Source organism: Zea mays, chromosome 4 (genome assembly GCF_902167145.1).
Source record: "Zea mays cultivar B73 chromosome 4, Zm-B73-REFERENCE-NAM-5.0, whole genome shotgun sequence".
Lineage (NCBI taxonomy): Eukaryota > Viridiplantae > Streptophyta > Magnoliopsida > Poales > Poaceae > Zea > Zea mays.
Genome location: NC_050099.1, coordinates 243,239,784 through 243,266,830, shown reverse-complemented (window position 1 = coordinate 243,266,830; position 27,047 = coordinate 243,239,784). Strand labels below are relative to the sequence as shown.

Sequence of the window (27,047 nt, the reverse complement as noted above, 5' to 3'; positions counted from 1 at the left end):
TCCAACTCAGTGTGGAGCCGTAGCTATAATATCATTTTTAAATATTTTTATTTAAAAATTTCTTTAATTTAAATAATAAACAAAATTACTTATCTTTAATTTTAAAGGCTTGCTCCAGCTTCACGATTTTCTAGAGCATCTAATAACATGTTTCACTAGAGGCGTGTTTGGTATGATCTGCTCTACCCTAGAGCATCTCTACTCCAAAACTCTGGATAGAGCAGGTATTCTCTAGAGTTAGATTGATTTCTCATAACCAGTGATGAATAACTCCAAATTTCATGTCTAGGCTGTTTTTTAGTTTTCGGGACAACAAAAGATGTACTCCAAAAAATTGTACTTCAGCTCCAAGAACTCATAGAGTTTACAAGAGTTATGGTGTTTGATAGGCTCTGGTCACCTCTTTGTTGATGTTTTGCTCTGGAATAATGCCAAACACGTTCTAACTCTACCAAATTTTCTAGAGCTGGAGTTATCCTAAAACAGGCCTTAAATCCAATGAGGCTGAAACCCGTGCAACAATTGTGTACGTATTGTTTAAACGCTTGCTGTCTGCTTGGTTCCTAGGCCGGCGATCTAGCGTCCCGCGGGCCGTGGCTGGTGACTTTGGCGTGAGAAGACTGAAAGCAGCAAGCTCGCATGGCCAGCCCACGGACAGGTGCAACTTGGACAGTAACAATTCGGTTTAAACCGCACTAGAAAGTAGAAACTGAACACTGTACTAAATTTCGGTTTCGGTATTCCGTTTTTATTCTCAGGTCTAGTAGTGACAATGACTTGGTGGATGAACAATTGACATGGGATTAAATAGCTTGATTATTCTGGTGGGGGGGCATAGACCATCTGAATTCATAGAAACAAATGTGTGTTTGATGTTACTTCACATAATATCACGACTGCTCAGATTCTAGCTGGTGAAGAAAGACATCTCTGGGAGGCAGCAGTAGCAAAAGGGATAACTTTCCTAACAGCTCCTCTGTATGTTAGTTTCTTTAGGATACGATAGATCTCCTACGTGTCCGAGAAAAAAAAGTTTCACATAATCTATATAATCTAAATGGTTCTCACTAAACCAAACTTTGTCAAAGACAACTCTTGCTATCACATTTAATAATGATCTAAACAGCAGTTTTGAAGAACATCACTACCTTTATGTTTTCATATTGCTTTGAAACAACCGTTCAAAAAAAAACATCACCTCCATTTCGCATGCATATCGTTTTGAAAAGAGAACAAAATCTCAAGCAAAGACCATGCTAATTACTTTCAAAGGAAAAAAACTGAGATTAATCATCATCATAATCATCACCATATCTCTAAAAACTATTAGGGCTTGTTCGGTTATTGATATTACATGTGTATTGAAGTGTATTGGGTGAGATTGAGATGTATTTTGACTTGTTATGGATTTAAACCGGCTCAATCCCACCCAATACATGTGGATTATCACCAAAACGAACAAGCCCTTAAAGTTTTCCGATGCTTCAATGTCTGGCTAGGGCTGATGACTTACGAAGATGGACTCAGTTGCTCGAAGGCTGGAGGAGAATTTATGGGATCAAAACATGGTCGGAAGCCTGGAACCAAAAACTCCAGGAAAACAGAAACCGAAACACACAACGGGGGCTATAATCAAGTGGAGGAGCAAAGCACATGCCATAGATGTTGTATAGCTGACATACTGCTCTATTCCCCTCGCAGCCGCAGAACTGCGGCCTTTCTCTTGCGACTAACTAACGTTGTCGCTATCTTTAGAGCCATTTGAAGATAATGCCACCATGGGCGGCGAAGAAGGGGGCGAAGACAAGGGATTCAACCGCCATAAGCTTGATGAGAATGTTGAGGGAGGGGCCAGACGTGTCCTTGAGAGGATCTCCAATGGTGTCACCAATGACAGCCGCCTTGTGAGGGTCAGAACCTTTTGGGCCAAGGGTCCTGGCATGCTCTGAAGCTCCAGCCTGAGCAAAACCAGAGACCAAAAAGTTCTAAATAAAAGGCGTTTTTCTTGGGAAAAAAACTGCTTTTTAGAGAAGGTATAATGCAGGTTCAGGCAGGGAAACGAAGGCCCAGTAAAGTCTGCGTGTAAATTTACCTCAATGTACTTCTTGGCGTTGTCCCAGGCACCACCAGTGTTGGATGCAGAAATGGCAATCTGAAAATGGTGAAATGTAATAAGGAAGAATTCAGATGCGACTATATTATCGTACCGAAATTTGAGAGGAACTCCCACCAACCTGAACACCAGAGACAAGGGCACCAGCAAGGACCCCAGCGAGGGTCTCAACCCCAAACAAAATCCCAACGATCAGTGGTGTCAGCATAACAAGAGCACCTGGGGGGATCATCTCCTTGATGGATGCATCCGTTGAGATCTTGACACAAGTTGCGTAGTCAGGCTTTGTGGTGCCCTCCATGAGCCCAGGGATGGTGTTGAACTGCCGGCGGACTTCCTCCACCATCTTGAGTGCAGCACTGCCTACACTTTTCATGGTCATTGCCGAGAACCAGTATGGGAGCATAGCACCAACAATAAGCCCAATGAACACTTTAGGAGTCAGAACATCAACAGTGGAGATAGCAGCCCGGCTTACAAAGGCACCGAAGAGTGCAAGGGATACCAAGGCTGCAGAGCCAATAGCAAAACCCTGCAAATGCAAAACCATGAGAGAATTTTTCTAGCAAAATTATGTAAATAGAAAATACTAAAAGTTTCTAGGGGCGTCCAAGCTCTTAAATGAAAGCATATGCAAGATTTCAACTATGTATGGACTCTAGCTGGCATTTGTCAATGGAAAAAAAACGAGGAAAACTGAAAAATCTTTAGTTCGGTGTGCAATCACATGAAACTCTAATAAGATAAGCATGTAGTCTACCTTTCCAATTGCAGCAGTGGTGTTTCCTGCAGCATCTAGAGCATCAGTTCTCTCACGAATCCTATGGCTCATCCCAGCCATTTCAGCTATGCCTCCAGCATTATCACTGATAGGGCCATAGGCATCAATAGCAAGGCCTGTGGCAATGGTACTCAGCATTCCAAGAGCAGCCACAGCAACACCATACATGGCAGCAAGGCTGAAGCTAAGGAAGATACTAAACGCAATAGCAAAAATTGGGATAATGACTGATTTGTAACCCAGAGCAAGCCCAAAAATGACATTAGTGGCAGCTCCAGTTCTGCAGGAATCAGCAACAACTTGTACAGGGCTGGAACACAAAACAACAAATACGTCATACATTGGAAGCAAACAAAGGAATGCTACCATCATACTCACTGGCAAGAAAAGATTCTAGATACCTGTAGGCATTGCTTGTGTAGTACTCAGTAATAAAACCAATGACTAAGCCAGCCCAGAGACCAACCGCCACACACAAGAACAATTGCCTGATAAATTTAAATTAGTATGAGATTGAAATATAAGTTACTTTATAACAAAACCAACAATTAGCCCAGCATAAATACCAACTGCAACACATAAGAACAGTTGCCTGATAAATTTAACGCAAAGAAATATTGTAATGTTAACTTTATGCTAAAAACTTCAATGGCCAATCAAATTTTGTTTGCATGTACCAGCTTTGCACTGTCTTCTGGGCTCCAAAGTTATAAATGGTGAAGGTGTATGGAAGACCAAGCCAACTGATGAGCGCAATGCCAATGGTCATCACAACAGTGGATATTATAAGTTGTTTCTTGAGAGCAGGCTCTATTTCATTCACAGCCTTTATCTCGAAGAAATCAGTTGCAAACAGCGTTGTTATGAGACATGCTATAATACCAACAGAGCTGACAAGAAGGGGATACACCATTGGAGTAAATTGATGGTTGATTCCAAAAGACGAGATCGAGGCCACAACAAGAGCAGCACATGACGATTCAGCATATGAGCCAAAGAGATCTGATCCCATTCCAGCAATATCTCCAACATTATCACCAACATTGTCAGCAATGACCTGCAAGTACATCAAGAGACCATTCTTACACCACAGCGCAGACACCAGTCCAAGCAGAATGCTAGCTATAAGCTATGACCGAAAGCAAATATGAACACTATGCAATTGCAGTGTAGCAAGATATCACTTAAGAACTTGAAGTTTTCACAATTCAAGTCAATGAATTCTTACAGCTGGATTTCTTGGATCGTCCTCAGGAATGTTTCTTTCTACCTTCCCCACAAGGTCGGCACCAACATCAGCAGCCTTGGTATAAATACCACCACCAACACGGCCAAAAAGAGCCATAGAAGAACCACCAAGGCCATAACCAGTAATAGCCTCAAAAAGACCTTCCCAGTCATCGCCATAATAAATTCCAAACAAATTAATAGCAATATAAAGAACCAAAAGACCGCTGGCAGCAAGCAGGAAACCCATAACTGCACCAGATCGGAAGGCAGTAATAAATGCCTTCCCGACGCCCTTTCTGGCCTCTAAAGTTGTCCGGGCATTAGCATAAGTTGCTATCTTCATTCCAAGAAAACCAGAAACCAGTGAGGTGACCGCACCAAGCACAAAAGCTATAGTACTGAAGATGGCATTAGCAAGGGCAGGCTTGCAAGTCTTGTCCTTGCTATAGTGGCAAGGTTGACTCTTTGTGCTGAATCCCTCGACGGACCCAAGGAAGAGGAATATAAGGATTGCAAAGATGCCCATGAATAATCCAACATACTTGTACTCAGTGAAAAGGAAAGATGTAGCTCCTGTTCACAAAAAAGTAAGGAAAAGGATCACAAAGTGAGTTTAGTAGTTACAGACAGTGTATTATGGCTTGCTAAATAAAAAAAACTGAAATGAGCAAAGCATGCCACAGAACAACATGGACTCTGAAGTAACAAAAAAAGTCGAGGTTGATGCTATTGAATCCCAAGCAACTCTAAAATAAGGCAGGTTCGAGGATTTGCCACCCCATTCTGGTGCTTGAGGATTGCCACTCATTCACCACATCAGCGATATAATGGAGCGAAAAATCAGGGAATGGCAAACCCTCTATTTTTATGTGCATGGCCCACTATAGAACGGGCCCAAATGGGAACAGCTCTTCGATCCTATATGAGGAAGATAAATTTTATAAAATGAAGTTCTGTCATAAATATGTAGTTATCATATCAAGATATAACAATTCTTTTTCCTATTTTTAACACACAGAAATTTCATCAGTCCCTTCACTTGCATGAATGGTTTTGATCAATCAAAACCCATCTTAGGTAGAGACTTCACTCTTTAGACTGTGTATAAGTCACTCAATTATGTATCTTTGTTAGGCATCCTGAAAAAAAAACAAGTCGGATTATGATTCCGACTATACCTACTACTAGTTTTCCACTTTGAATGCCATCACAGTCAGAGACAGCACAGGGACATGAGTCAACATCAAACCAACTGGAACAGAAAACTACAGACAAAGGGTAAATAAAGACAGACTGACGGCTGCCCTAAGAGCAAATTAGTTCAGTGCTAATTTAAATGAAAACCACGAGGACCAACAAAAACTTATCCATCAAGACTAATCCCGCAACTACAACATGGCGTAGGTAACTGGTGCTGCAACAGGAAGTTGGGAACCAACCAAATCTAATCCACCAAACTTTAAAAATGTCCATATTAAGTGGGCTTACTTTATATAAGCTCTTACCAAACTAGGCAGCAAGTAGTGAATGTAAAAATAGTTCAGTAATTAGGGGGGGGGGGTATTATTGCTCCCAGATTTCACAGATCTATATGATTATTGCTCCCAGATTTCATCAGCAACGAATATGGAATATCATCCTATCCTTAATTCAGAAAGATAGATAGATACCACATATTTATTGTTACCTTCATATTATTAGATAACCACTGCCAAGACATATTAACAAATAGGTCTGAAATGTTACTGGAACACAATACAAAAACACAACGGTTCTTTCAACGGATGCCTTAAGAGAACATGCGGGGCCAATGTGCAAATGTTCATCTGCATCAGTACTTCCCCGCACAAGATGTGGACCATGCAAGGATATCAATGAATTATGAAATTACCAAAGCGGCAGGATGTGAACCATGTGGTTCCCGCAAGATGAAGTATGGACAGACTACAGTTAATAATTTAATATCAGCTGCAGTGAAGATTTGAGTAGCGAGGACCACGTTCTGCGACAACTTATCTCTTTATCTACACAACCCCACTCCTGGACTTCTCAGACTGCTATAAACATATCCCTTCAGCTGTTACCCCACAGGTAGCTTCTGACCAATAGGACTAAATTATACGACCAATTTTGACCATGCCCGCACATTCCCAAAAGATACCTCCAAAGGATATATATAGGTGGACTAGAATTAGCTGTTCCTCCGAGGATTAGGGTTTAAATTAATTGAAGATTAGTGTAACCTCTGCTGCATAAAGTACCAACAACAGATAGTTTAATTCCTTGTGTAGATCCAACTAGCCTGGAACACTATGCAGTATTAAGTTATCATTAACAATCCATACATGCCCCTCCCACACGGCTACCCCCAGCGCACCCTAAAAAATGTACAATAAACTTCATCAGAAAAAAAAATGGAAATTTAAATCCCATTCCCGGAGTTTGAGGGGAAATTACCCCAGAAAAATCTTTAAGCTTTCAAAGTAGCCCTAAAAGAGTAACGCATTTACCTTTCGTTTTTTTTTTTTTTTGCCAAACAAGCAGTCTCCTCCTCTATTAAAGGTAACAATTACTTAAAAGTCTCCCGTCCAACTGTAAGAAATTTGCGTACGCACGCACAACGTTCTCACATCACCGAGCAAGGCAACACATGATTGTTTCCTCCAACCGTCTCGTCACATAGCAAGCAAACCAAAAATCAAAGTTGGTTCCATAACAGAGGTGGTTGGAAGATCATCGTTAAATAGAGTCGTTGTCGTTCGTCATAAAAAAAATATATGTATATGACTATATGTTATAAGAACATAAAAGAATTTCCCACGATCCTTTTCCTCGATCGAAAATCAAATCCAGAGAGCATTAACTCGTGCTTAAGCAAAGCACGTAAGGTTTCGACCATTTACAACAGAATCCTACTCAAACAACGCTAAGACCTTATATTAATCGGAGCATCCAGCAAAACCCCGCGCGCGTAGGCGTAGCGTATCGAACTCAAACGAAGAGTAATAAGAGGGGAAAACGCGAGAGAGAGCATGTGCAAGTGCAACCAGAGAAAAACACAGAGCTAGCCAGCGCTCGGCTTCTCACCTTCGGAGATGGCGTTCTGGATCTCGGCGCACTTGACGACGACGTTGTGGTCGTTGAGCCCTTCCTCCTCCTCGATGAGGTAGTCGCTGGGGCCGCTCTTGACGGCTCCGCCGCCGTCCGCGCGTCGCTCGGGGGCGAGCCGCACCTTGGACACCAGCACCCACTGCAGCACCGAGAAGGCGATGCCCACGGCCGCCGCGACCGGGATGAGCACCTGCGTCCCCAGCTCCGGCAGGATCGCCGCCGCAGCCATCGGCCGTAGGGCGTAGGCTACTACTCCAACAGCGCTAGCGCTAGGGTTCTGCTTCCTCGAAGCTTTGGCCCTCCGCACGACGAACCGGGGAGGAGAGTGACACGGTACGGGGAAGGGAAGGGAGGAGAGGCGAGCGGCGGCGCAGCCCGGGGCCGGGGCCTTATAAAAGAACGGGAAGGAAGACGAAGCAGCGAGGTGTGCAAAGGTGAGTGATGACTGATGAGTGAATGCGTTGGTATTTGGTAGAAGGGTATTATCGGGCGTTCGGTTTATCATTTTTTTGTCTACAATTTTTAAAACTTTCTTTGTGTTTTTTATGAGAAAAGCAGGGCCGTTCCTGACTTTTGAGGGGCCCGGGACAAGATTATAAATAGAGGCCCCAACACCATAAAAACTATTTTTTACTATTATATATATCAACTAATTATACTTGATGTACCACAGAAAGACTTGAGCAGTAAAAAATAGTAGTAATATTATTACCTCAAATATATTGTAGAGATCAACTTAAAAATGTCTTCTAACATTTCTAGATGTAAAAAAATCAATGATGGTTTCAATATTGACATCATATAATAATTTCTTCTCAATACATAAAGTTGCTAGCCCGTTTAAACTTTCTTGAGACATTGTAGACCTTAAATAATTCTTCAATAACTTAAGCTTTGAGAAGCTCCTTTCAGCTGATGCCACAATTATTGATATAGTAAATAATATCCGATAAGCAACAAATATATTAGGATAGCAATCCATTTTCCTAACAAACTCAAGAATATATTGGTATCGTGAATAATATCCGTTTCTATCCTATATTTCTATTGGACTTTGTGTGCGGTGGGGCCCCTGGGAGATGGGGGCCCAAGTCGGCCGCCCCTCCCGCCCTGCCTCAGGCACGGCCCTGGAGAAAAGATTCCTAAATTCACATTATTCATTTACGTAAAAACGGCCACGGATTTGTTTTATATTTCTTGACTAGCATATAAAATATAACCCAGTCATTTTGTGTGTTTTTGTTCCGGTTTCGACGAGAGTTGTACCTCCTCTCGTAAATGATACGGATATTACTCGTCGGTTTCTTCGAATTCGATCCATGACAACTAAAATCCGAAATGGTTTTGGATATCATCCGATCTATATTCATACACGTATACGTAAAGCTAGATATTCAAGACGTCGCTAACCATTTAAATCTTATAGGGTACAACTATCAATAATATATGATTACCTTTCTTTTTAGACACTATTTATTACATCAGGAAAAACAAAGAGAAATCAAGAAAAAACAAGGACCTCAGCAGACTGGGGGTCGCGGGTCAAAAGAAAAAAACAGAGAATCCCTGCGGTTGGTTGCAGCTTGTGACCTCACTGCCCGACAGCTGTGTTACACGACAGCGTGGTCATCGAAACGGCAGTGAAGAAAGGAAGGCGCTGACGTGCGAAAAGGGCGAGGCCGTTGTTGTTGGATGGGTGGCGTGCTTCCCGATCCTTTTGGGGCTTGTTTGGGAGAAAAGTGAAATGAAGAGGATTGAGTGGTGCTACAGTACACCCTGGATCTAGCGGACTTTAAATATGCTTTGCGCTAGCGCTGGCGCTGGCCACTCGCTGCACTTCAAAAGCTACCCTATATATGCACTGTGCAAAGGGAGGGGCGGCTCGCCGCGCACGCTGCGGACAGCCTTACCTGCGGGCCTGCGGCTACCGCGACGACAGTTGCGGAATCGCAGCTGCAAACCAAGCAGTATGTCAGGAGTCCAAACCCAACAATCTTTTCCAGTTTTGCTGAAACCACCGACCTACTTGCTACTAGACAGCTTCCACACTGAATCAATCCTAATCCTGTTGTTACTGTCATGACTGTGTGAGTACGTTACATATAAAATAAAAATAAATAAGGTAGTGTTTGGTTGATAAGCCAAGTAGAACAGAGCTGTTTCATCCCTGATTCTAGGAACGGAGCCGCTCTGTTCTGTGTTTGGTAATCTGGAACGGAGCGGCTCTGTTTTTTGTTTGGTTGTAGAGTGAACGGAACAGAGCGTGACTGTGAGAGCGGGATGGGAACGGAGCGGCTCCGTCCGGTTGATTTTTTGGAGCGGAATGGTTCCGGATCTGAAGAGAATATTTCCTAATTAGAGTCATTCCGTTCTAGTTACTTTGTAACCAAACAGCAACAAAACTGTGACAGAACGGCTCCATTCTACTTGGCTTTTCAACCGAACACTACATTAACTCAATTCACGGATATGTCCTAAAAATTTAGTCACTCGTCTTATATTAAAAAAAGATGAATTACCATGTATTGTATTGCTATTTGTTTTAGTTTGAGCGTGACTAGAAATTTTAAGTTTTCGAATGAATATGAATCAGACGAATGCCTAAACCTTTGAAGAAAAAAAAAAGAAATTTAACCGCGCCGTATATTTGTGAGGTTGGAGGGAGCAGCTGATTTGACATGGAGAGCACGTGTCATTCTAGCCGATCTTCGTATCACACACAGAGGCACCAGAAGGCGATTTAGCAACAAACCCAACAGCATGACTACTGTGTGTGTGTGTGTGTTTTTTCTTTTGAAGTGCATGAAACTGCTGTTTGTTGAAAAAAAACACCGTTGCCATAACATACAATGTGGATAAGCAGTTTCAGGTCACAAAGTTCGTCCAGGCGGCAACAACAAATTCAGGCAGAGGCAACGAGAGATAGAAGAAACAAAAAGGGCATTTATAATATAACATAAACGCGTACAGAATGACCCTTCGAATGGATCCTATCTTTTTCAGACTCCTCCTATTCGGTTCTATCTTTTGATCTCTCAAAGCAGTGGCGGTCCAAACATTTTAGGGGACCGGGGCTCAGGATAAAGTTTTAAATAGAGGTCCTTCAAATTATTTTTAATATATAAATATTAATAATTAAACACTTAAAATAAATTTAAAAATATTTATATATATTGTAGTATCATCTTTAAATTTTCTTCTAACATATTTAGATATTTATTACTTTGTTAATGGACTATTGGATCACATGAGTAGAATTGGACCCTATGAATTCGGGGGTTCAGGGCGACCGCCCCTCTGCCCCACCCTCAGGGCCACCACTGTCTCAAAGAGAAGGAGATCTGTGACGGTAACTTAGACAATTAATTGTTTGGTACGACTCCTCACAAATATTAGTCAATCCTTCTCCGTGAACGGTGTAGAACGGTATTTTTTGTACGTCTATATGCACGATCGTAACCTTACCTTTCTCTCTTGATCAGTTTATTACCTTTCTTTATCAGTTTAAACCACAGCACAGTCAGTAAACAAGCTCTTCTTTTCACTTCCCACCGACGACAAAAGGTTCACGAGCCACGCGACACCTGAAAAAGCTGAGAAACTGTGCTGAACTCGTCGGAGTTCAGAACGGCACTCATCACCACTCATGTCATGACCTTCTTCTACTTGCTGCTGTATTCCACACGTGGTCAGAAAGTGAAGCTGCCACGCGTGGGCGCGTGGCGTGTTAAATTGAGCCGTGCACCGAAAGAGAGCTGGACGAGGAACTCGTAGTGACGCGTGTTAAATTCTGGCGTTTTTTTTTTTTGGACGCTGCTCTAATCTATCTTTGTTCAGGAGATCGAGCAGCCGCGCCCTTTTTTTAAAAAATTTGCAGGAGAATCTGTGCTTGCACCATGTTTGGTCGAAGGATCAGCGTCCTTTTGTTAGGTATTCGTTAGGGATTGTTTGTGAGCAAGAATACCGGAGAGATGATTCGAATCAAAGCTCCTTTGTTAGGTATCCTTGCTCCTAAACAAAACACGTAGAGTTGTTGTTGTTTTTTAATTCAAGATAATGCGGAGACTAGAGTGATCAGGAATAAGAAACAGAGACTGATAAGGTCGCTGATCGTCGCAGTATGCATGAATAGATTATTTTACCCATCTCTGCAACTCAAGGCGTTTTTACTTGTCGTGTGTGTCGATGGATGAGAGGAGATTATGTAGAATCCTTACCTTTTTTTTTCCCTTAAACCTCATCAGGATCACGCCTGCAGCTTTGTGCAATCTGGCTGGGCAGAGATCTGGTGCGTCCTTCTCAGATGCATCCATCTCTTTTGCTAATTTAGCATGGGCTCTTGACATCGCCAAGGATCACAATCCTGCATCCAGCGAACTAGCAGGTGACAGCCATGACCATGAGGTTTCAGGGTTACGGAGCTCACGGAGGCGTATCTGAATAAATAAATAGATAAATAAATAAATAACATCGTGTCAGTTAAGCAGGCAAAAGAAGAAGAAAAAAAGAATGTCAGTGAAGCTGTAGATGAGCTGATGCATAAAAATATAAACTCTAGAAATTCTTATAGGATTAGAAAATTTTACTCACCAATTTACTAAAACTCTAACCATCGTTAAGAATAGATATTGGATCTACTATGTTAGCTGCTACCAGAAGCAATACAAATTAGCATCCTAAGTAACGGTATATATATGCTATCATAAAAAATGTCCAAATCACATGAATTATGTCTATGTTCCTAAACTATCTGCTTCAATCAATATTGATGCATAAAAATCGCCTAAAGCATACATATATGTCATGCCATCATATAGATCGAGAACAATGTGTATTTAGCAACAAATTAATGAATGAATGTTATATTCGATGGTCATAAAAAATAAGCCCGCTCATACACAGCGATACAAAATAAATTATCTAAAATATAATTAAAAACAAAAAAATATCTAGATTTCTAGTTGGTTTTCAATGATTATTAATAACAAGACGAGATCCTTATGCCACGTGTGTGGTAGGCTGTATGTGTACCAATTCAGACAAAATGCACTATCGTAGGCACTATATTAATCTTCTTTTATAAAAGAGGGCTTTGGAAGCACATTAGCCGGGAGCCCACTGGGCTGCGGGCCATGTCGCGTGTGCTCTCTAACATACGTTGTCATCCGTCCATGCGCTTCTCCTCTGTTCAGTTCATCTATTTTTTTTTCGTGACATCATTGTACCTGTACTTATAATGACCTCGTTTGAGGATGCTATTAGAATTTTAAAATCCAGACGTTGTAAAATTTGACTGCCGATTATTCAAAAATATATGTGTAACATACCGCATCAGAGGCGAACCTACGTAGTAGTGAGCGAGGGCACATGCCCTTGCTCATTTCTCGGTTGCAATGGTAGAGTATAGAATTTCATCATAGTCTGCTTAGTTAAACTTAGATAATCCTAGGCTTACATTTTGGTGCTTGTTACGGTAAGAGTGATCTCACTCCCATTTTATTCTGGGTCCACCTCTATGTGCCATAAGATTCATACAGCACATGTCTTCGTGTACTACTCCAACGTTTTAAAAATCAACGAAGTTCCACATGCGCCAACCCGCGATCATTGGATGCGTCCAAAAATAATACACGACCCAACATCTTTACCTGCAAATGATGGCGAAGAGCACAAATCCACCAGAAAAACCTAGTCGAAACAGGAACTTCAAATTAGCTAGGTCTCTGTGAGTTACTATGGTTTCTATATTGTTTAAATGAGATAGCTATTTAGACACGTTTGAAGCCTATGTAGCCAACAAAATTATGATATGGTTATATAAAACACTATTTTACACTATACACTGCATAGTTTATGTTATAAAGTAAAGTTTGAAATATAAGTCCCTACAGTTAAAGCATGCATTACTGTATTTCTCTTTGATAATGTTTGACATGATTTTTTTTTCTTACTACATCTTCCTCCTTTAAAAGGAGCTGAGGAAGCTGATGAGAGTCCAATCGCTCCTCAGTTGCAATGCGCTGTATAACCACAGCGCCACGAGATTTTCTGTCGTCCCTATCCACGCATCACGATCTCAGGCTTTAAGGTTTGTCGACGATGTTTCAGGAAGACATTTTTCATATTCTTGTGTCATATTTACTTTTATCCAAATACATATACGTTATAGATAAATCTCTATTCTCGTTCTTTTGTTGCGTCTCTTTGATTTTTTGGTAATAATCTCTTCGTGGTCGCGCAACAGTCTGTTTGGACGAATACTAAATATTGATTGACGTGAGAAGGTCGGAAGATGTTGTACACTTGTGTCTGTCGCGTTGCTTAATTGTAGCCTACCGCAGAGTCGACCCTAATAACCTATGCTGCTTAATCATTGTTTAGTTTGTTTTCAGAAAATTTGCTCTAATGTATTTGCTGAAATATGATGTAAACACCCGAGATCCAGCAGCACAAGTGCACAATCATCATCCTTTTAACCAAAATCTAAACAATCTTTTTTTTTCATTTTGCGATGCCATCCATGAACCAAAAGAACATAAAGAAATCCTGAGCCCCAAAAGGAAAGGAAACGATGGTAACAATTTCAGCTGCGTCATTCCAGTTGACATGCATAACATTCATGATGCAGTTATATGTTCAGTTATGAACTTATGATGCTATGGTTCCTCATCATCGTCCTTCGTTTGAGCACCAGTGACGAGCTCTTCTGTCAAAGAAAATAGCCCGACAATCTCCTTTTTAGCCTCGAGAATCACATTAAGTTTCCTTTGTGGTTCCAATTCAGAAGCACCTTCACTAACGTTTGAATCTAAATTGGTACCAGAATCAGTTCTACCACTTCTCAAGAATTTCTTAGTCACATCCGCAAGCTTCTTCAACATAGTGCTAGCAGCTAGTGCCTCCATCTCCACAGATTCCATCTCATGCTTTTGGAGCTCCGCTTCACCAGCAATGTTGTCTTCGGTTGCCTCATCAGCAACTCTAGACAGTTTCCTGGTGCCATAGGGGTCTATGGATAGCTCTTCCAACTTGTCTAGTTCCTTGTCCCTAACATCTAACCTTCCAACTACTGCCTTCAACTCTCGATCTTTGGCGTCAAGCGCTTTATAAGCAGCAGTCAGATCCATGTCCTTCTGTCGCAGGGATTCTTTTAACATGTCTATGTCAGCCTCCAGTTGGTTATGCTTATGCAAACTGTACTCAAGGGCTGTGCTCGTGCTTAAAATTTCATCATCCAGCAAGTTATAAATGTTGAATTCTTCGCCTTTGACAGAACCTATGAGATTGCTAGTAAGCTCGACTATCTTTTGAACCACAGATTCAGCTTGCGAGCGTCCTAATCTCATCTTATCCAATTCATCCTGCATCAATTGTATGCATTGCTCTTTATCCTGTAATTCAGTTCTAACTTGGACCAGTTGATCCTCCTTGCTATTTATCAGCTGCTGAAGTTCAACAACTTCGCTGTTAACTTCATCAAGTTTTCTTTGTGCCTCCAGAAGCTCCAAATCCTTCTCTCGAACAGCAAATTGTATGGAATCCACCTTCAATTTCATATCTTCGACTTCATGCCTCGCCTCTAACAGCTCAGTCTCTTTTGTTTCAACAAGCTTTTGTGAATTGAAGTAATCCTTCTCCTTCTGAACTACCTCCTCTTGAAGGAACGCCACTTCCTTAGTTTTCTGTTCCAAGATCTCCCTTTCTTTGGTTAACATAGCCTCTAGGAACTCAACCTTCTCCGTTTCCTCAAGTAACTGAGATTCAAGTTCACTACAACGAGATTGTACAGTACTGAGCTCATTTGACTTTCCTTGAATCTCCAGCTGGGCAGCTTCCAGATTCCGGGTATAAGAAATAATCAGTGCCTTTTGGTCTGTGAGTTCCTGCACTTGGTTACTCAACTGTGCCGCTTGATCTTCTACTTGCTTGCGTGAGAAGGTTAAAGCCTCTTTTGAAGCTATTAGTTCAGAACGCACAGCATCCAGCAAATACCTCACCCGTTTGAAGTCATTGATTGTATTCTTGATATCATCTTTATCCTTGAATGCCATTTGTGCCAATTCCTTTAACTCTTGCTGTGCTGCAATCCATCCTGAATTCTGCTTCTCAAGTTCCTGTTCTGCAAATTTCAGTTTGTCTTCATTAGCTTTCGCCAATTCATTTAATCTCTCAACCTCAGTTTCCTTTCTTTTAGTTTCACTTCGAAGCTCCCTAATTGTTGCTTCTTGACGTGCAATGGCCTGATTAGCTACAAGAAGCTCTTGTTCCTTGGACTCGATCTCTGAATGCAGCAAAGCTACTTCATCATTCTTCTTCAGCATCTCTTGTTTAAGCTTATCCACTTCAATAACCTTCTTAGAAAGTGCGTCTTGTGAACTAACAAGTTTTTTGTCTTGTTCCTCGATCATAACCTTCAGGTTATTGATCTGTCGGACTTGTAGAGTCAAATCCCTGCTCGCCTTCATCAGTGCTTTCTCCATTTCATGTTGCCTCGAGTATGCTTTGATGATGTCCTCCTCCCTCTGATCGAGGTCCTGCTTCGTCTGGTTCAACCTTGACCTATCCACGGAGACTTTCTTCTCCGCATCACGAAGATCCTTCTCTTTCTTCCTTAGGATTGATAAGGCAGCCTCAAACTCAGTCTTCAGGACCTCAATGCTCATGCTCAGTTCCCTACCCTGAGAAGCGCTTGGATCTAGACTCTTTGTCTTGGCAAACAGACGCTCCAATAGTTCCCTCGCGGGCTCAGTTGTTCCATTGTCACCGTCAGTGATATCTGATCTAGCACCTCTTACAATAGATCTGATCAAATGAGGTAAACATTTCACATGTTGAGCCTGGAACCCCGCCGGAATGCCTAGCTTCTGCCTGAACAAAACCTGGGAGTTTACAAGGAAAAAAAACGCGTGGGGGCGCTATTAGGATAATGCACACGAATTGTGCTTTAATTAGAAGAGTTCAGACGGGCTAAAGAAAAATACACAGCTATCTTCACTCGACCGAATTTTGGTAATGGATTTGATTAATCTGAACTGCGCACGAACCTACCACCATAAAATCGACTCCGGCGAAGAGAAAGGTACCAAAAGAGTACGGGTTAGGAATCCGAAAATTCATCTTTTATCTTCAGTTAAACACAACTAAAAAAAGGTACTGGACGTCTACACGAGACCGCAATTCGGAAGGCATCCAAGAACACAATCGCCACTGAGCTCAGCAACCCGATACCGTGACAACACAGCATGATAATTTATAAGAATCAGTGAAGGTACAAGAATGCTCACGTGGGTGGCGATGCGGCGAGGCGGCGAAGCGGTGCGCACTGCGGCGGCGGCGGCCGCCCCCGCCGACGGCGAGGTGGTGGAGGAGAGGGGCATGGCCGCGGAACATGAGGGGAGGGGGTCGCGGTCGTCCGGGCGCGATCGGACGGGTGGCAACCCGCGCTATCGCGGACTGCGGGCGAGGTCGAGGCAAAAGCGGCGGCTTCAGACGGATGAGGTGAGGAGGTGGTGGAACCGGGGGAGCTCCCGGCCGCGTATGGAGTGCAGCGAAGCGTGGATGCGATCACGCGAGGAGCACTGGAGACTTGTGTTTTCCATTTTCTGATGAGAAATTGTCTTTTTCACACTTTTTCCCTATCTTAGAAAAGAAAATTGCCTTTTGACGTCCTCTTTTCTGCGTATTTCCGAGATTTCCTACGTATTTGTTAGGAGAGGGAATTTTCTTGTAAATTTGCTAAATCCGTGGTCCGTCCATACCTGGCTTACCAAGTCAGACGAACATCATGCAGCGTCCACGCGAAAAAACAATCCTACATCTAATGAAAACATATTATGGCTTACTACTCTCGTATTTATCTCAATCACATTTATTAAGATAAATTGAAGCGTAAATTAAACTAATTTACATTTCAATCCACCTCAATACACGTGGATTAGGGTGAATACGAGGGTATTCAGATAAAGCCTTAAAGAGATGTTTAATTTTGTAAAGACTAATTTTTAGTCTTTTTATTTTAATCTTTAAATTGTCAAATATGGAAAGTACAATTTAGAAACTAAAATAAAAAATATATAGTGACTAAAAATTAGTCCCTAGAAACCAAAGGAGATGTTTGGTTTCTAGGGACTAATTTTTAGTCAATTCATTTTATTTCATTTTAGTCCATAAATTATCAAATACTGAAAATAAAACTCTATTTTAGTTTTCATATTTGATAATTTAGGGACAAATAAAACAAAATGGTGGAACTAAAAATTAGACACTACAAACCAAACACCCCCTAAGTGCATATAGATCTTTGGTGCACAGAGTTACTCATCTAAGATCCAACATCCTCACACACCTTCCCTAGTTCCCTTATTGCTTTGTACTCACACTGTCCATATGAATTAGCTGTTTTAGATTTGTCCTAAGTCAATCACTATTAACTTTGATCGGTTATACCGAATGTTTTATAAAATTTTACAATATAAAAGTAAAGTCGCCAGATCCATCATGACTTGAACTATCATAATATATAATTATTTTAGTATAACATAATTTAACTATATATATTGTTGGTCAAAATTTAAATAGTTTCACTTAGAACAAATCTAAAGCGACTAAATCATGTGGACAGATTTTTTGCAAAAAAAAAAACTCTTCACCACATTCACCATATTCTGTGCACGAAGGGACATGTAAGAGAATGTTAGGTCTAAAATAGATTATCGTGATTCAATAAGTGCATTGCATGTAAAAGAACTATGTACATAATTTAGGGCAGGTTTGAGATGGCTCCAGGTTAAACCTCCAGTGTAGAGCTATAGTTTATAATATCAATTTAAATAGTTTTAAAAATATTTTTAATCTAAATAATAAACAAAATGACTTATCTAAATGTCTTGTATATGTTTACAGAGCTCCACGATTTTCTAAAGCATCCAATGACCTACTTCTCCAACTCTACAAAATGTCATGTAGTTAGAGTTGTCCTAAACAATGCCTTAATATGTGCATAATGTCCTTGCTGACCCTTTCCTATAGAAAAGTACGAGCCATAGATATTATTAACTTTGACTAGCCTATTGAAAAATATTCAGCCAAAATAGCCTATGATGGATTTTTGTTGGATCATTTTGAACTTTATGAGAAGAATTGGTGTCCTTGGGCCCATTCTAAATATATATTTTTTGTGGTTGGTGGCCCATAATTAGAAGTGGTAATGGATCATGATCCAAATGAGTCTTCATAAAATGTTAGAACCCTAAATAAAATTTAGTTCGATTTTTTAGAAAAATAGTGTTCTATCCTAACCCAATTCGATCATTAAATCTTACAGCGTAAAAAAATTAGAGTCTATTGTCACCCCTAGGACGACGAACATGTCACCATCTCCTTCTTGGCGTGAGCTGCCGACATCACTTCGAGCGGTTAGGCTCTTAATGAAGTATCGGGCTCTGATACCAATTGAAAGTCGCCTAAAGGGGGTGAATAGGCAAATCTGAAATTTTTAAAGTTTAAGCACAACTACAAGCCGGGGTTAGCGTTAGAAATATAATCGAGTCCGAAAGAGGGGGCGGAAACAAATCACAAGCGAATAAGAGCGGATGACACGGTGATTTGTTTTACCGAGGTTCGGTTCTTGCAAACCTACTCCCCGTTGAGGTGGTCACAAAGACCGGGTCTCTTTCAACCATTTCCCGCTCTCAAACGGTCACCTAGACCGAGTGAGATTTTCTCTTCAATCAAACGGGACACTTAGTCCACTACAAGGATCACCACAACTTGGTGTCTCTTGCTTTGATTACAAGTGAGTTGATAACTAGAAAGAAGGAAGAAGAAAAGCGATCCAAGCGCAAGAGCTCAAATGAACACGACAAAACTCTCTTCTAGTCATTATTGCTTTGAGTGGAATTGGGACTTGGAGAGATTTTGATTCACTCTATTTGTGTCTTGTATTGAATGCACTAGCTCTTGTATTGATTGTGTTGGCTGAAAACTTGGATCCTTGAAGTGTTGGTGGTTGGGGAAGGCTGCCGTCGAAGGGCGCACCGGACAGTCCGGTGCGCCAGCCACGTCACCCAACCGTTGGGGTTCGACCGTTGGAGCTTCTGACAACTGGGCCATCGGACAGTCCGGTGGTGCACCGGACAACCATTGTTCACTGTCCGGTGCGCCATCTGACGCCTGCTCTGACTCTACGCGCGCAGTCGTGCACTGTTCACTGTTCCTATAGCTGTTGCAGACGACCGTTGGCGCAGGTAGCCGTTGCTCCGCTTGGCACACCGGACAGTCCGGTGAATTATAACGGAGTGGCTCCCAGAATTCCCGAAGGTGGCGAGTTCGGAGTTGACCTCCCTGGTGCACCGGACACTGTCCGGTGGCACACCGGACAGTCCGGTGCGCCAGACCAGGGCAGTCTTCAGTTGTCTTTTGCTCTTTTTATTTGAACATTTCTTGGACTTTTTATTGGTTTGTGTTTAACCTTTGGCACCTGTAGAACTTATATTCTAGAGCAAATCAGTTAGTCCAATTATTTATGTTGGGCAATTGAACCACCAAAATCATTTAGAAAAAGGTTTGACCCTATTTCCCTTTCAATTATGTTGCGTATGCCCTGGACAAGAATTGTAATGGACTTGTTTGGACTCTATGGGCTTGTATGGCCTTTTTATGGACTTGTATGAATTATATGGACTATTATGTACTTGTTTGGACTTATATGAGCTTGCTTGGAATTTTTTAAAATTATATGCACTTGTATGTTATGCTTATGTATGTGTATATGTTGGATTGATAAAAAACAAGGAAAACTCTGCCAAAATTTTGTGAAATATGTGAATATGTCATGTAGCCTTTTCAGAACTATTACATAGCCTTTTTAGAAGCATCAATTTTCGGACTAGCATCTAGCCTTTTCAGATCCATTTCGTAGCCTTTTCAGAAGCAATACTATCCTACAATGTCACTGTTACATATTGAGAGCACCTAGAGGGGGGGGTGAATAGGTGATCCTGTAAAAACTTAAACTTATAGCCACAAAACTTTGATTAAGCGTTAGCACAGTAATTTCCAAGTGGCTAGAGAGAGTCAAAACACGATAACCACAAGAAAGCAATCACAGAGTTGACACGGTGGTTATCCCGTGGTTCGGCCAAGTACAAAACTTGCCTACTCCACGTTGTGGCGTCCCAACGGACGAGAGTTGCACTCAACTCCTCTCAAGTGATCCAATGATCAACTTGAATACCACGGTGTTTTTCTTTCCTTTGATCTTTTCCCGTTTGCGAGGAATCTCCACAACTTGGAGTCTCTCGCCCTTACAATTGAGTTCACAAAGAAATACGGAGTAAGGTGGGAATGAGCAACGCACACAAGACTCGAAAATCAGAGCAACAACACGCACACAAGTTGCAACAAGAGCTTGCAACGCAACACAAAGAGTTCACAACTCCACAAGAGCTCTATATGCTATCACAATGAAACGAATGCGTGAGATTGATGTCTTGGTGCTTAGAAGAGTTGTAGGAATGCTTGATGTGCTCCTCCATGCGCCTAGGGGTCCCTTTTATAGCCCCAAGGCAGCTAGGAGCCGTTGAGAATAAATCTGGAAGGCCATCCTTGCCTTCTGTCGTCGGGTGCACCGGACAGTCCGGTGCACACCGGACACTGTCCGGTGCCCGATTTGTTTCCATAAACAGCGCAGCCGACCGTTGCTGACTGTTGCAGATCTGGGAGCCGTTGGCGCACCGGACAGTCCGGTGCACACCGGACAGTCCGGTGCCCCCCTTCCGACCGTTGGCTCGGCCGCGTGTCTCGCGCGGATTGCGCGGCCGACCGTTGGCACAGCCGACCGTTGGCTCACCGGACAGTCCGGTGCACACCGGACAGTCCGGTGAATTATAGCCGTACGCCGTCGGCAAATTCCCGAGAGCGGGCAGTTCGCGCCGAGCGAGTCTGGCGCACCGGACACTGTCCGGTGCACACCGGACAGTCCGATGCTCCAGACCGAGCTAGGTCTTGGCTGTACACAGCCAAGCTATTTGCACCGCTTCTCTTTTCTTCTTCTTTCTGTTTCCCACACTTAGACAAGTATATTAGTACACAAAACCAATGTACTAAGACTTAGAAACATACCTTTTATCTTGATTTGCACTTTGTTCCTCCAGAAGCATAAATACACATTTAAGCCCTTGTGTTGGCACACAATCACCAAAATACTTAGAAATGGCCCAAGGGCACATTTCCCTTTCAATCTCCCCCTTTTTGGTGATTTATGCCAACACAACATAAAGCAACAAGAACAAGTGCAATATCACTTCAAATAAAATGAGTTTTATTTTGAATCAAATTTGGCATATATGGATCATCCTTAGCCACCACTTGGTTTGTTTTTGTAAATCAAACTCAAATCTCTATCTCTAAGTCAAACACACATGTTGAAGCATAAGAGAGTCATTCCGAGAGAGATTGATCAAGGATTTCAAGAACTCCCCCTTTTTCCCATAATCACTACTTCTTCCCCCAAGAAGCCAACTTTTGACAAAAGAGATAATAAGAGAGTTTTGACAAAACAAAAAGCTTAGTTACCCTCTCATCGGAGTGCAGTGGAAGTCTTTCATGGTCCAAGTCCACCTTTTCCTTTCAATTCTCCTTCGAGACTAAGTCAAGCAAACTCAAGCATATGGTTAGTCTCAAAGGGTCAAGTAGTAACACATCTCCCCCTAAACATGTGCATCACTTTGCAACGGACTTGTGAGGTCCAGGGAGTGTTTGTACAACTTGAGCACCACAATAAGCAACAAAATGCAGAAAGAACATGATCAAAAGCATAAACACATGTATGCTACAATTCAATCCAAGTTCCGCGAATCTAAGACATTTAGCTCACTACGCAACCTGCAAAAGGTTTTCTCATCTAGAGGCTTGGTAAAGATATCGGCTAGCTGGTTCTCGGTGCTAACATGAAACACTTCGATATCTCCCTTTTGCTGGTGGTCTCTCAAAAAGTGATGCCGGATGTCTATGTGCTTTGTGCGGCTGTGTTCAACAGGATTTTCCGCCATGCGGATAGCACTCTCATTATCACATAGGAGTGGGACTTTGCTCAGATTGTAGCCAAAGTCCCGGAGGGTTTGCTTCATCCAAAGTAGTTGCGCGCAACACTGTCCTGCGGCAACATACTCGGCCTCAGCGGTGGATAGGGCAACGGAGGTTTGTTTCTTAGATTTCCACGACACCAGGGACCTTCCTAAGAATTGGCACGTCCCCGATGTACTCTTCCTATCGACCTTACATCCAGCATAGTCGGAGTCTGAGTATCCAACCAAGTCAAAGGTAGACCCCTTTGGATACCAGAGCCCGAAGCAAGGCGTAGCAACTAAATACCTCAGTATTCGCTTCACCGCCACTAAGTGACACTTCTTAGGATCGGATTGAAATCTAGCACACATGCATACGCTAAGCATAATATCCGGTCTACTAGCACATAAATAAAGTAATGACCCTATCATTGACCGGTATGCTTTTTGATCAACGGACTTACCTCCTTTGTTGAGGTCGGTGTGTCCGTCGGTTCCCATCGGTGTCTTTGCAGGCTTGGCGTCCTTCATCCCAAACCGCTTTAGCAGGTCCTGCGTGTACTTCGTTTGGGAGATGAAGGTGCCGTCCTTGAGTTGCTTCACTTGAAACCCAAGGAAGTAGTTCAACTCGCCCATCATCGACATCTCGAATTTCTGCGTCATCACCCTGCTAAACTCTTCACAAGACTTTTGGTTAGTAGAACCAAATATTATGTCATCGACATAAATTTGGCACACAAACAAATCACCATCGCATGTTTTTGTAAAAAGAGTTGGATCGGCTTTCCCCACCTTGAAAGCATTAGCAATTAAGAAATCTCTAAGGCATCCATACCATGCTCTTGGGGCTTGCTTAAGTCCATAGAGCGCCTTAGAGAGCTTACACACGTGGTCGGGGTACCGTTCATCCTCGAAGCCAGGGGGTTGCTCCACGTACACCTCCTCCTTTATTGGCCCGTTGAGGAACGCGCTCTTCACATCCATTTGGAACAACCTGAAAGAATGGTGAGTGGCATATGCTAGCAAGATACGAATTGACTCTAGCCTAGCCACAGGAGCAAAAGTCTCCTCAAAGTCCAAACCTGCGACTTGGGCATAACCTTTTGCCACAAGTCGAGCCTTGTTCCTTGTCACCACCCCGTGCTCGTCCTGTTTGTTGCGGAACACCCACTTGGTTCCCACAACATTTTGCTTGGGACGAGGCACCAGCGTCCAAACTTCATTGCGCTTGAAGTTGTTTAACTCCTCTTGCATGGCCAACACCCAGTCCGGATCTAGCAAGGCCTCTTCTACCCTGAAAGGCTCAATAGAAGAGACAAAGGAGTAATGTTCACAAAAATTAACTAATCGAGATCGAGTAGTTACTCCCTTGCTAATGTCACCCAGAATTTGGTCGACGGGATGATCCCTTTGAATCATCGCTCGAACTTGGGTTGGAGGTGCCGGTTGCGCTTCTTCCTCCACCACAAGATCATCTTGTGCTCCCCCTTGATCACACGCCTCCTGTTGATGAACCTGTTCATCGTCTTGAGTTGGGGGATTCACCATAGTTGAGGAAGAAGGTTGATCTTGCTCTTCTTGTTCCTGTGGTCGCACATCACCAATCGCCATGGTTCGTATAGCGGCCGTTGGAACATCTTCTTCATCTACATCATCAAGATCAACAACTTGCTCTCTTGGAGAGCCATTAGTCTCATCAAATACAACGTCGCTAGAGACTTCAACCAAACCCGATGATTTGTTGAAGACTCTATACGCCTTTGTATTTGAGTCATAACCTAACACAAACCCTTCTACAGCTTTGGGAGCAAATTTTGAATTTCTACCTTTCTTCACTAGAATGTAGCACTTGCTCCCAAATACACGAAAGTAAGACACATTGGGTTTGTTACCGGTTAGTAGCTCATACGACGTCTTCTTGAGGAGGCGATGAAGGTAGACCCTGTTGATGGCGTGGCAAGCCGTGTTCACGGCTTCCGTCCAAAAGCACTCGGGGGTCTTGTACTCTCCTAGCATCGTCCTCGCCATATCGATGAGCGTCCTGTTCTTCCTCTCTACCACACCATTTTGCTGTGGTGTGTAGGGAGCGGAGAACTCGTGCTTGATCCTTTCTTCTTCAAGGAACTCCTCCACTTGAAGATTCTTGAACTCGGACCCGTTGTCGCTTCTTATCTTCTTCACCTTGAGCTCAAACTCATTTTGAGCTCTCCTGAGGAAGCGCTTGAGGGTCCCTTGGGTTTCAGACTTATCCTGCAAAAAGAACACCCAAGTGAAGCGGGAAAAGTCATCAACAATAACTAAACCATACTTACTCCCTCCTATGCTTAGATAGGCGACGGGTCCGAAGAGGTCCATATGCAGCAGCTCCAGAGGTCTTGAGGTGGTCATCACATTCTTGCTGTGATGCGCTCCTTCCACCTGTTTACCTGCTTGACAAGCTGCACAAGGTCTATCTTTTTCGAATTGAACGTTAGTCAAACCTATAACATGTTCTCCCTTTAGAAGCTTATGAAGGTTCTTCATCCCCACATGTGCTAAGCGGCGATGCCACAGCCAGCCCATGCTAGTCTTAGCTATTAAGCATGCATCTAGACCGGCCTCTTCTTTTGCAAAATCAACTAAGTAAAGTTTGCCGTCTAATACTCCCTTAAAAGCTAGTGAACCATCACTTCTTCTAAAGACAGACACATCTACATTTGTAAATAGACAGTTATACCCCATGCTGCATAATTGACTAACAGATAGCAAATTATAACCAAGAGACTCTACTAAAAACACATTAGAGATAGAGTGCTCATTAGAAATTGCAATTTTACCTAACCCTTTTACCTTGCCTTGATTCCCATCACCGAATACAATTGAATCTTGGGAATCCTTATTCTTGACGTAGGAGGTGAACATCTTCTTCTCCCCCGTCATATGGTTTGTGCATCCGCTGTCGATAATCCAGCTTGAACCCCCGGATGCATAAACCTGCAAGGCAAATTTAGGCTTGGGTCTTAGGTACCCAACTCATGTTGGGTCCTACAAGGTTAGCACATATATCCTTAGGGACCCAAATGCAAGTTTTGTCTCCCTTGCATCTTGCCCCTAACTTCCTAGCAATTACCTTCTTTCCCTTTCTACAAATTGCAAAGGAAGTATTTAAAGCACAATAAATTGTAGAAGGTTCATTTGCTATTTTCCTAGGAGCATGAATAACATTCCTTCTAGGCACATGATGAATAGCATTTCTTTTGGGAACAATATTTCTCCTAGTAACATTTCTATCATACACATAAGAAGAACTGGGAGCAAACATGGCATGAGAATCATAAACATATGAATCAAAAGCATCATGACTTCTATTTACATTTCTAGTTTGTCTTCTATCATGATACAAAAAAGCATGGTTCCTTTTAGCACTAGTAGCCATAGGGGCCTTCCCTTTCTCCTTGGCGGGAATGGGAGCCTTATGGTTTGTTAAGTTCTTGGCTTCCCTCTTGAAGCCAAGTCCATCCTTAATTGAGGGGTGTCTACCAACCGTGTAGGCATCCCTAGCAAATTTTAGTTTTTCAAAATCACTTTTGCTAGTCTTGAGTTGAGCATTAAGACTTGCCACTTCATCATTTAGTTTTGAAATTGAAACTAGGTGTTCACTACAAGCATTAATGTCAAACTCCTTACACCTAGTACAAATTACAACATGTTCTACACAAGAGTTAGATTTATTTGCTACTTCTAATTTAGCATTCAAATCATCATTAATACTTCTTAATTTAGAAATTGTCTCATGGCAAGAAGATAATTCACAAGATAGCATTTCATTTCTTTTAATTTCTAGAGCAAGAGAATTTTGTGCACTAATAAATTTATCATGTTCTTCATACAACAAATCCTCTTGCTTTTCTACAAGTATGTTCTTATCATTCAAGGCATCAATCAATTCATTAATTTTGTCTACCTTGGTTCTATCTAGACCTTTAAACAAGCATGAATAATCAATTTCATTTTCATCACTAGATTCATCATCACTAGAAGAATCATAAGTATTAGCATTACGAGTGATTACCTTCTTCTCCCTTGCCATAAGGCAAGTATGACGCTCGTTGGGGAAGAGAGATGACTTGTTGAAGGCGGTGGCGGCGAGTCCTTCATTGTCGGAGTCGGAGGAGGAGCAGTCCGAATCCCACTCCTTTCCTATATGTGCTTCGCCCTTGGCCTTCTTGTAGTGCTTCTTCTTCTCTCTTTTGTTCCCCTTTTCCTGGTCACTTTCATTATCCGGACAGTTAGCAATAAAATGACCAAGCTTACCGCATTTGAAGCATGATCGCTTTCCCTTGGTCTTAGTCTTGCTCGGCTGTCCATTTCGACTCTTGAGCACCGTCTTGAATCTTTTGATGATGAGGGCCATCTCTTCATCATTAAGACCGGTCGCCTCAAATTGCGCCACCTTGCTGGGTAGCGCCTCCTTGCTCCTTGTTGCCTTGAGAGCAATGGGTTGAGGCTCATGGATTGGGCCATTCAACGCGTCGTCCACGTACCTCGCCTCCTTGATCATCATTCGCCCACTCACAAATTTCCCAAGAATTTCTTCGGGCGACATCTTGATGTACCTAGGATTTTCACAAATATTGTTCACCAAGTGAGGATCAAGAACGGTAAATGACCTTAGCATTAGGCGGACGACGTCGTGATCCGTCCATCGCGTGCTTCCGTAGCTCCTTATTTTGTTGATAAGGATCTTGAGCCGGTTGTATGTTTGTGT

General features: G+C 42.4%; 2 protein-coding genes across 2 annotated transcripts; both read right to left on the bottom strand.

Annotated features, from left to right (window-relative positions):
• Positions 1–1,180: 1,180 nt before the first annotated feature.
• LOC103654862 (pyrophosphate-energized vacuolar membrane proton pump) lies at positions 1,181–7,746 on the bottom strand. Its single transcript, XM_008681684.3, has 8 exons — positions 7,212–7,746; positions 4,123–4,697; positions 3,572–3,951; positions 3,296–3,382; positions 2,874–3,204; positions 2,235–2,645; positions 2,093–2,152; positions 1,181–1,958 (listed from the first exon to the last, which is right to left on the bottom strand). Exons 1-8 carry the CDS (start codon positions 7,738–7,740, stop codon positions 1,752–1,754), a joined length of 2,580 nt encoding a protein of 859 aa, XP_008679906.3. The 5' UTR covers positions 7,741–7,746; the 3' UTR covers positions 1,181–1,751.
• A 5,959-nt stretch (positions 7,747–13,705) lies between these two features.
• LOC103654861 (intracellular protein transport protein USO1) lies at positions 13,706–16,902 on the bottom strand. Its single transcript, XM_008681683.4, has 2 exons — positions 16,520–16,902; positions 13,706–16,114 (listed from the first exon to the last, which is right to left on the bottom strand). Exons 1-2 carry the CDS (start codon positions 16,610–16,612, stop codon positions 13,892–13,894), a joined length of 2,316 nt encoding a protein of 771 aa, XP_008679905.1. The 5' UTR covers positions 16,613–16,902; the 3' UTR covers positions 13,706–13,891.
• Positions 16,903–27,047: the final 10,145 nt, after the last annotated feature.

Excerpts from the sequence above, each read along its gene's own strand:
- LOC103654861 (XM_008681683.4), bottom strand. The coding sequence starts at position 16,612 with ATGCCCCTCTCCTCCACCACCTCGCCGTCGGCGGGGGCGGCCGCCGCC. Across the intron at positions 16,115-16,519 it reads CTCGCCGCATCGCCACCCAC|GTTTTGTTCAGGCAGAAGCT; the intron begins GTGAGCATTCTT and ends GTAAACTCCCAG.
- LOC103654862 (XM_008681684.3), bottom strand. The coding sequence starts at position 7,740 with ATGATAAACCGAACGCCCGATAATACCCTTCTACCAAATACCAACGCA. Across the intron at positions 4,698-7,211 it reads CCAGAACGCCATCTCCGAAG|GAGCTACATCTTTCCTTTTC; the intron begins GTGAGAAGCCGA and ends TTTTGTGAACAG. Across the intron at positions 2,646-2,873 it reads CCACTGCTGCAATTGGAAAG|GGTTTTGCTATTGGCTCTGC; the intron begins GTAGACTACATG and ends TTGCATTTGCAG.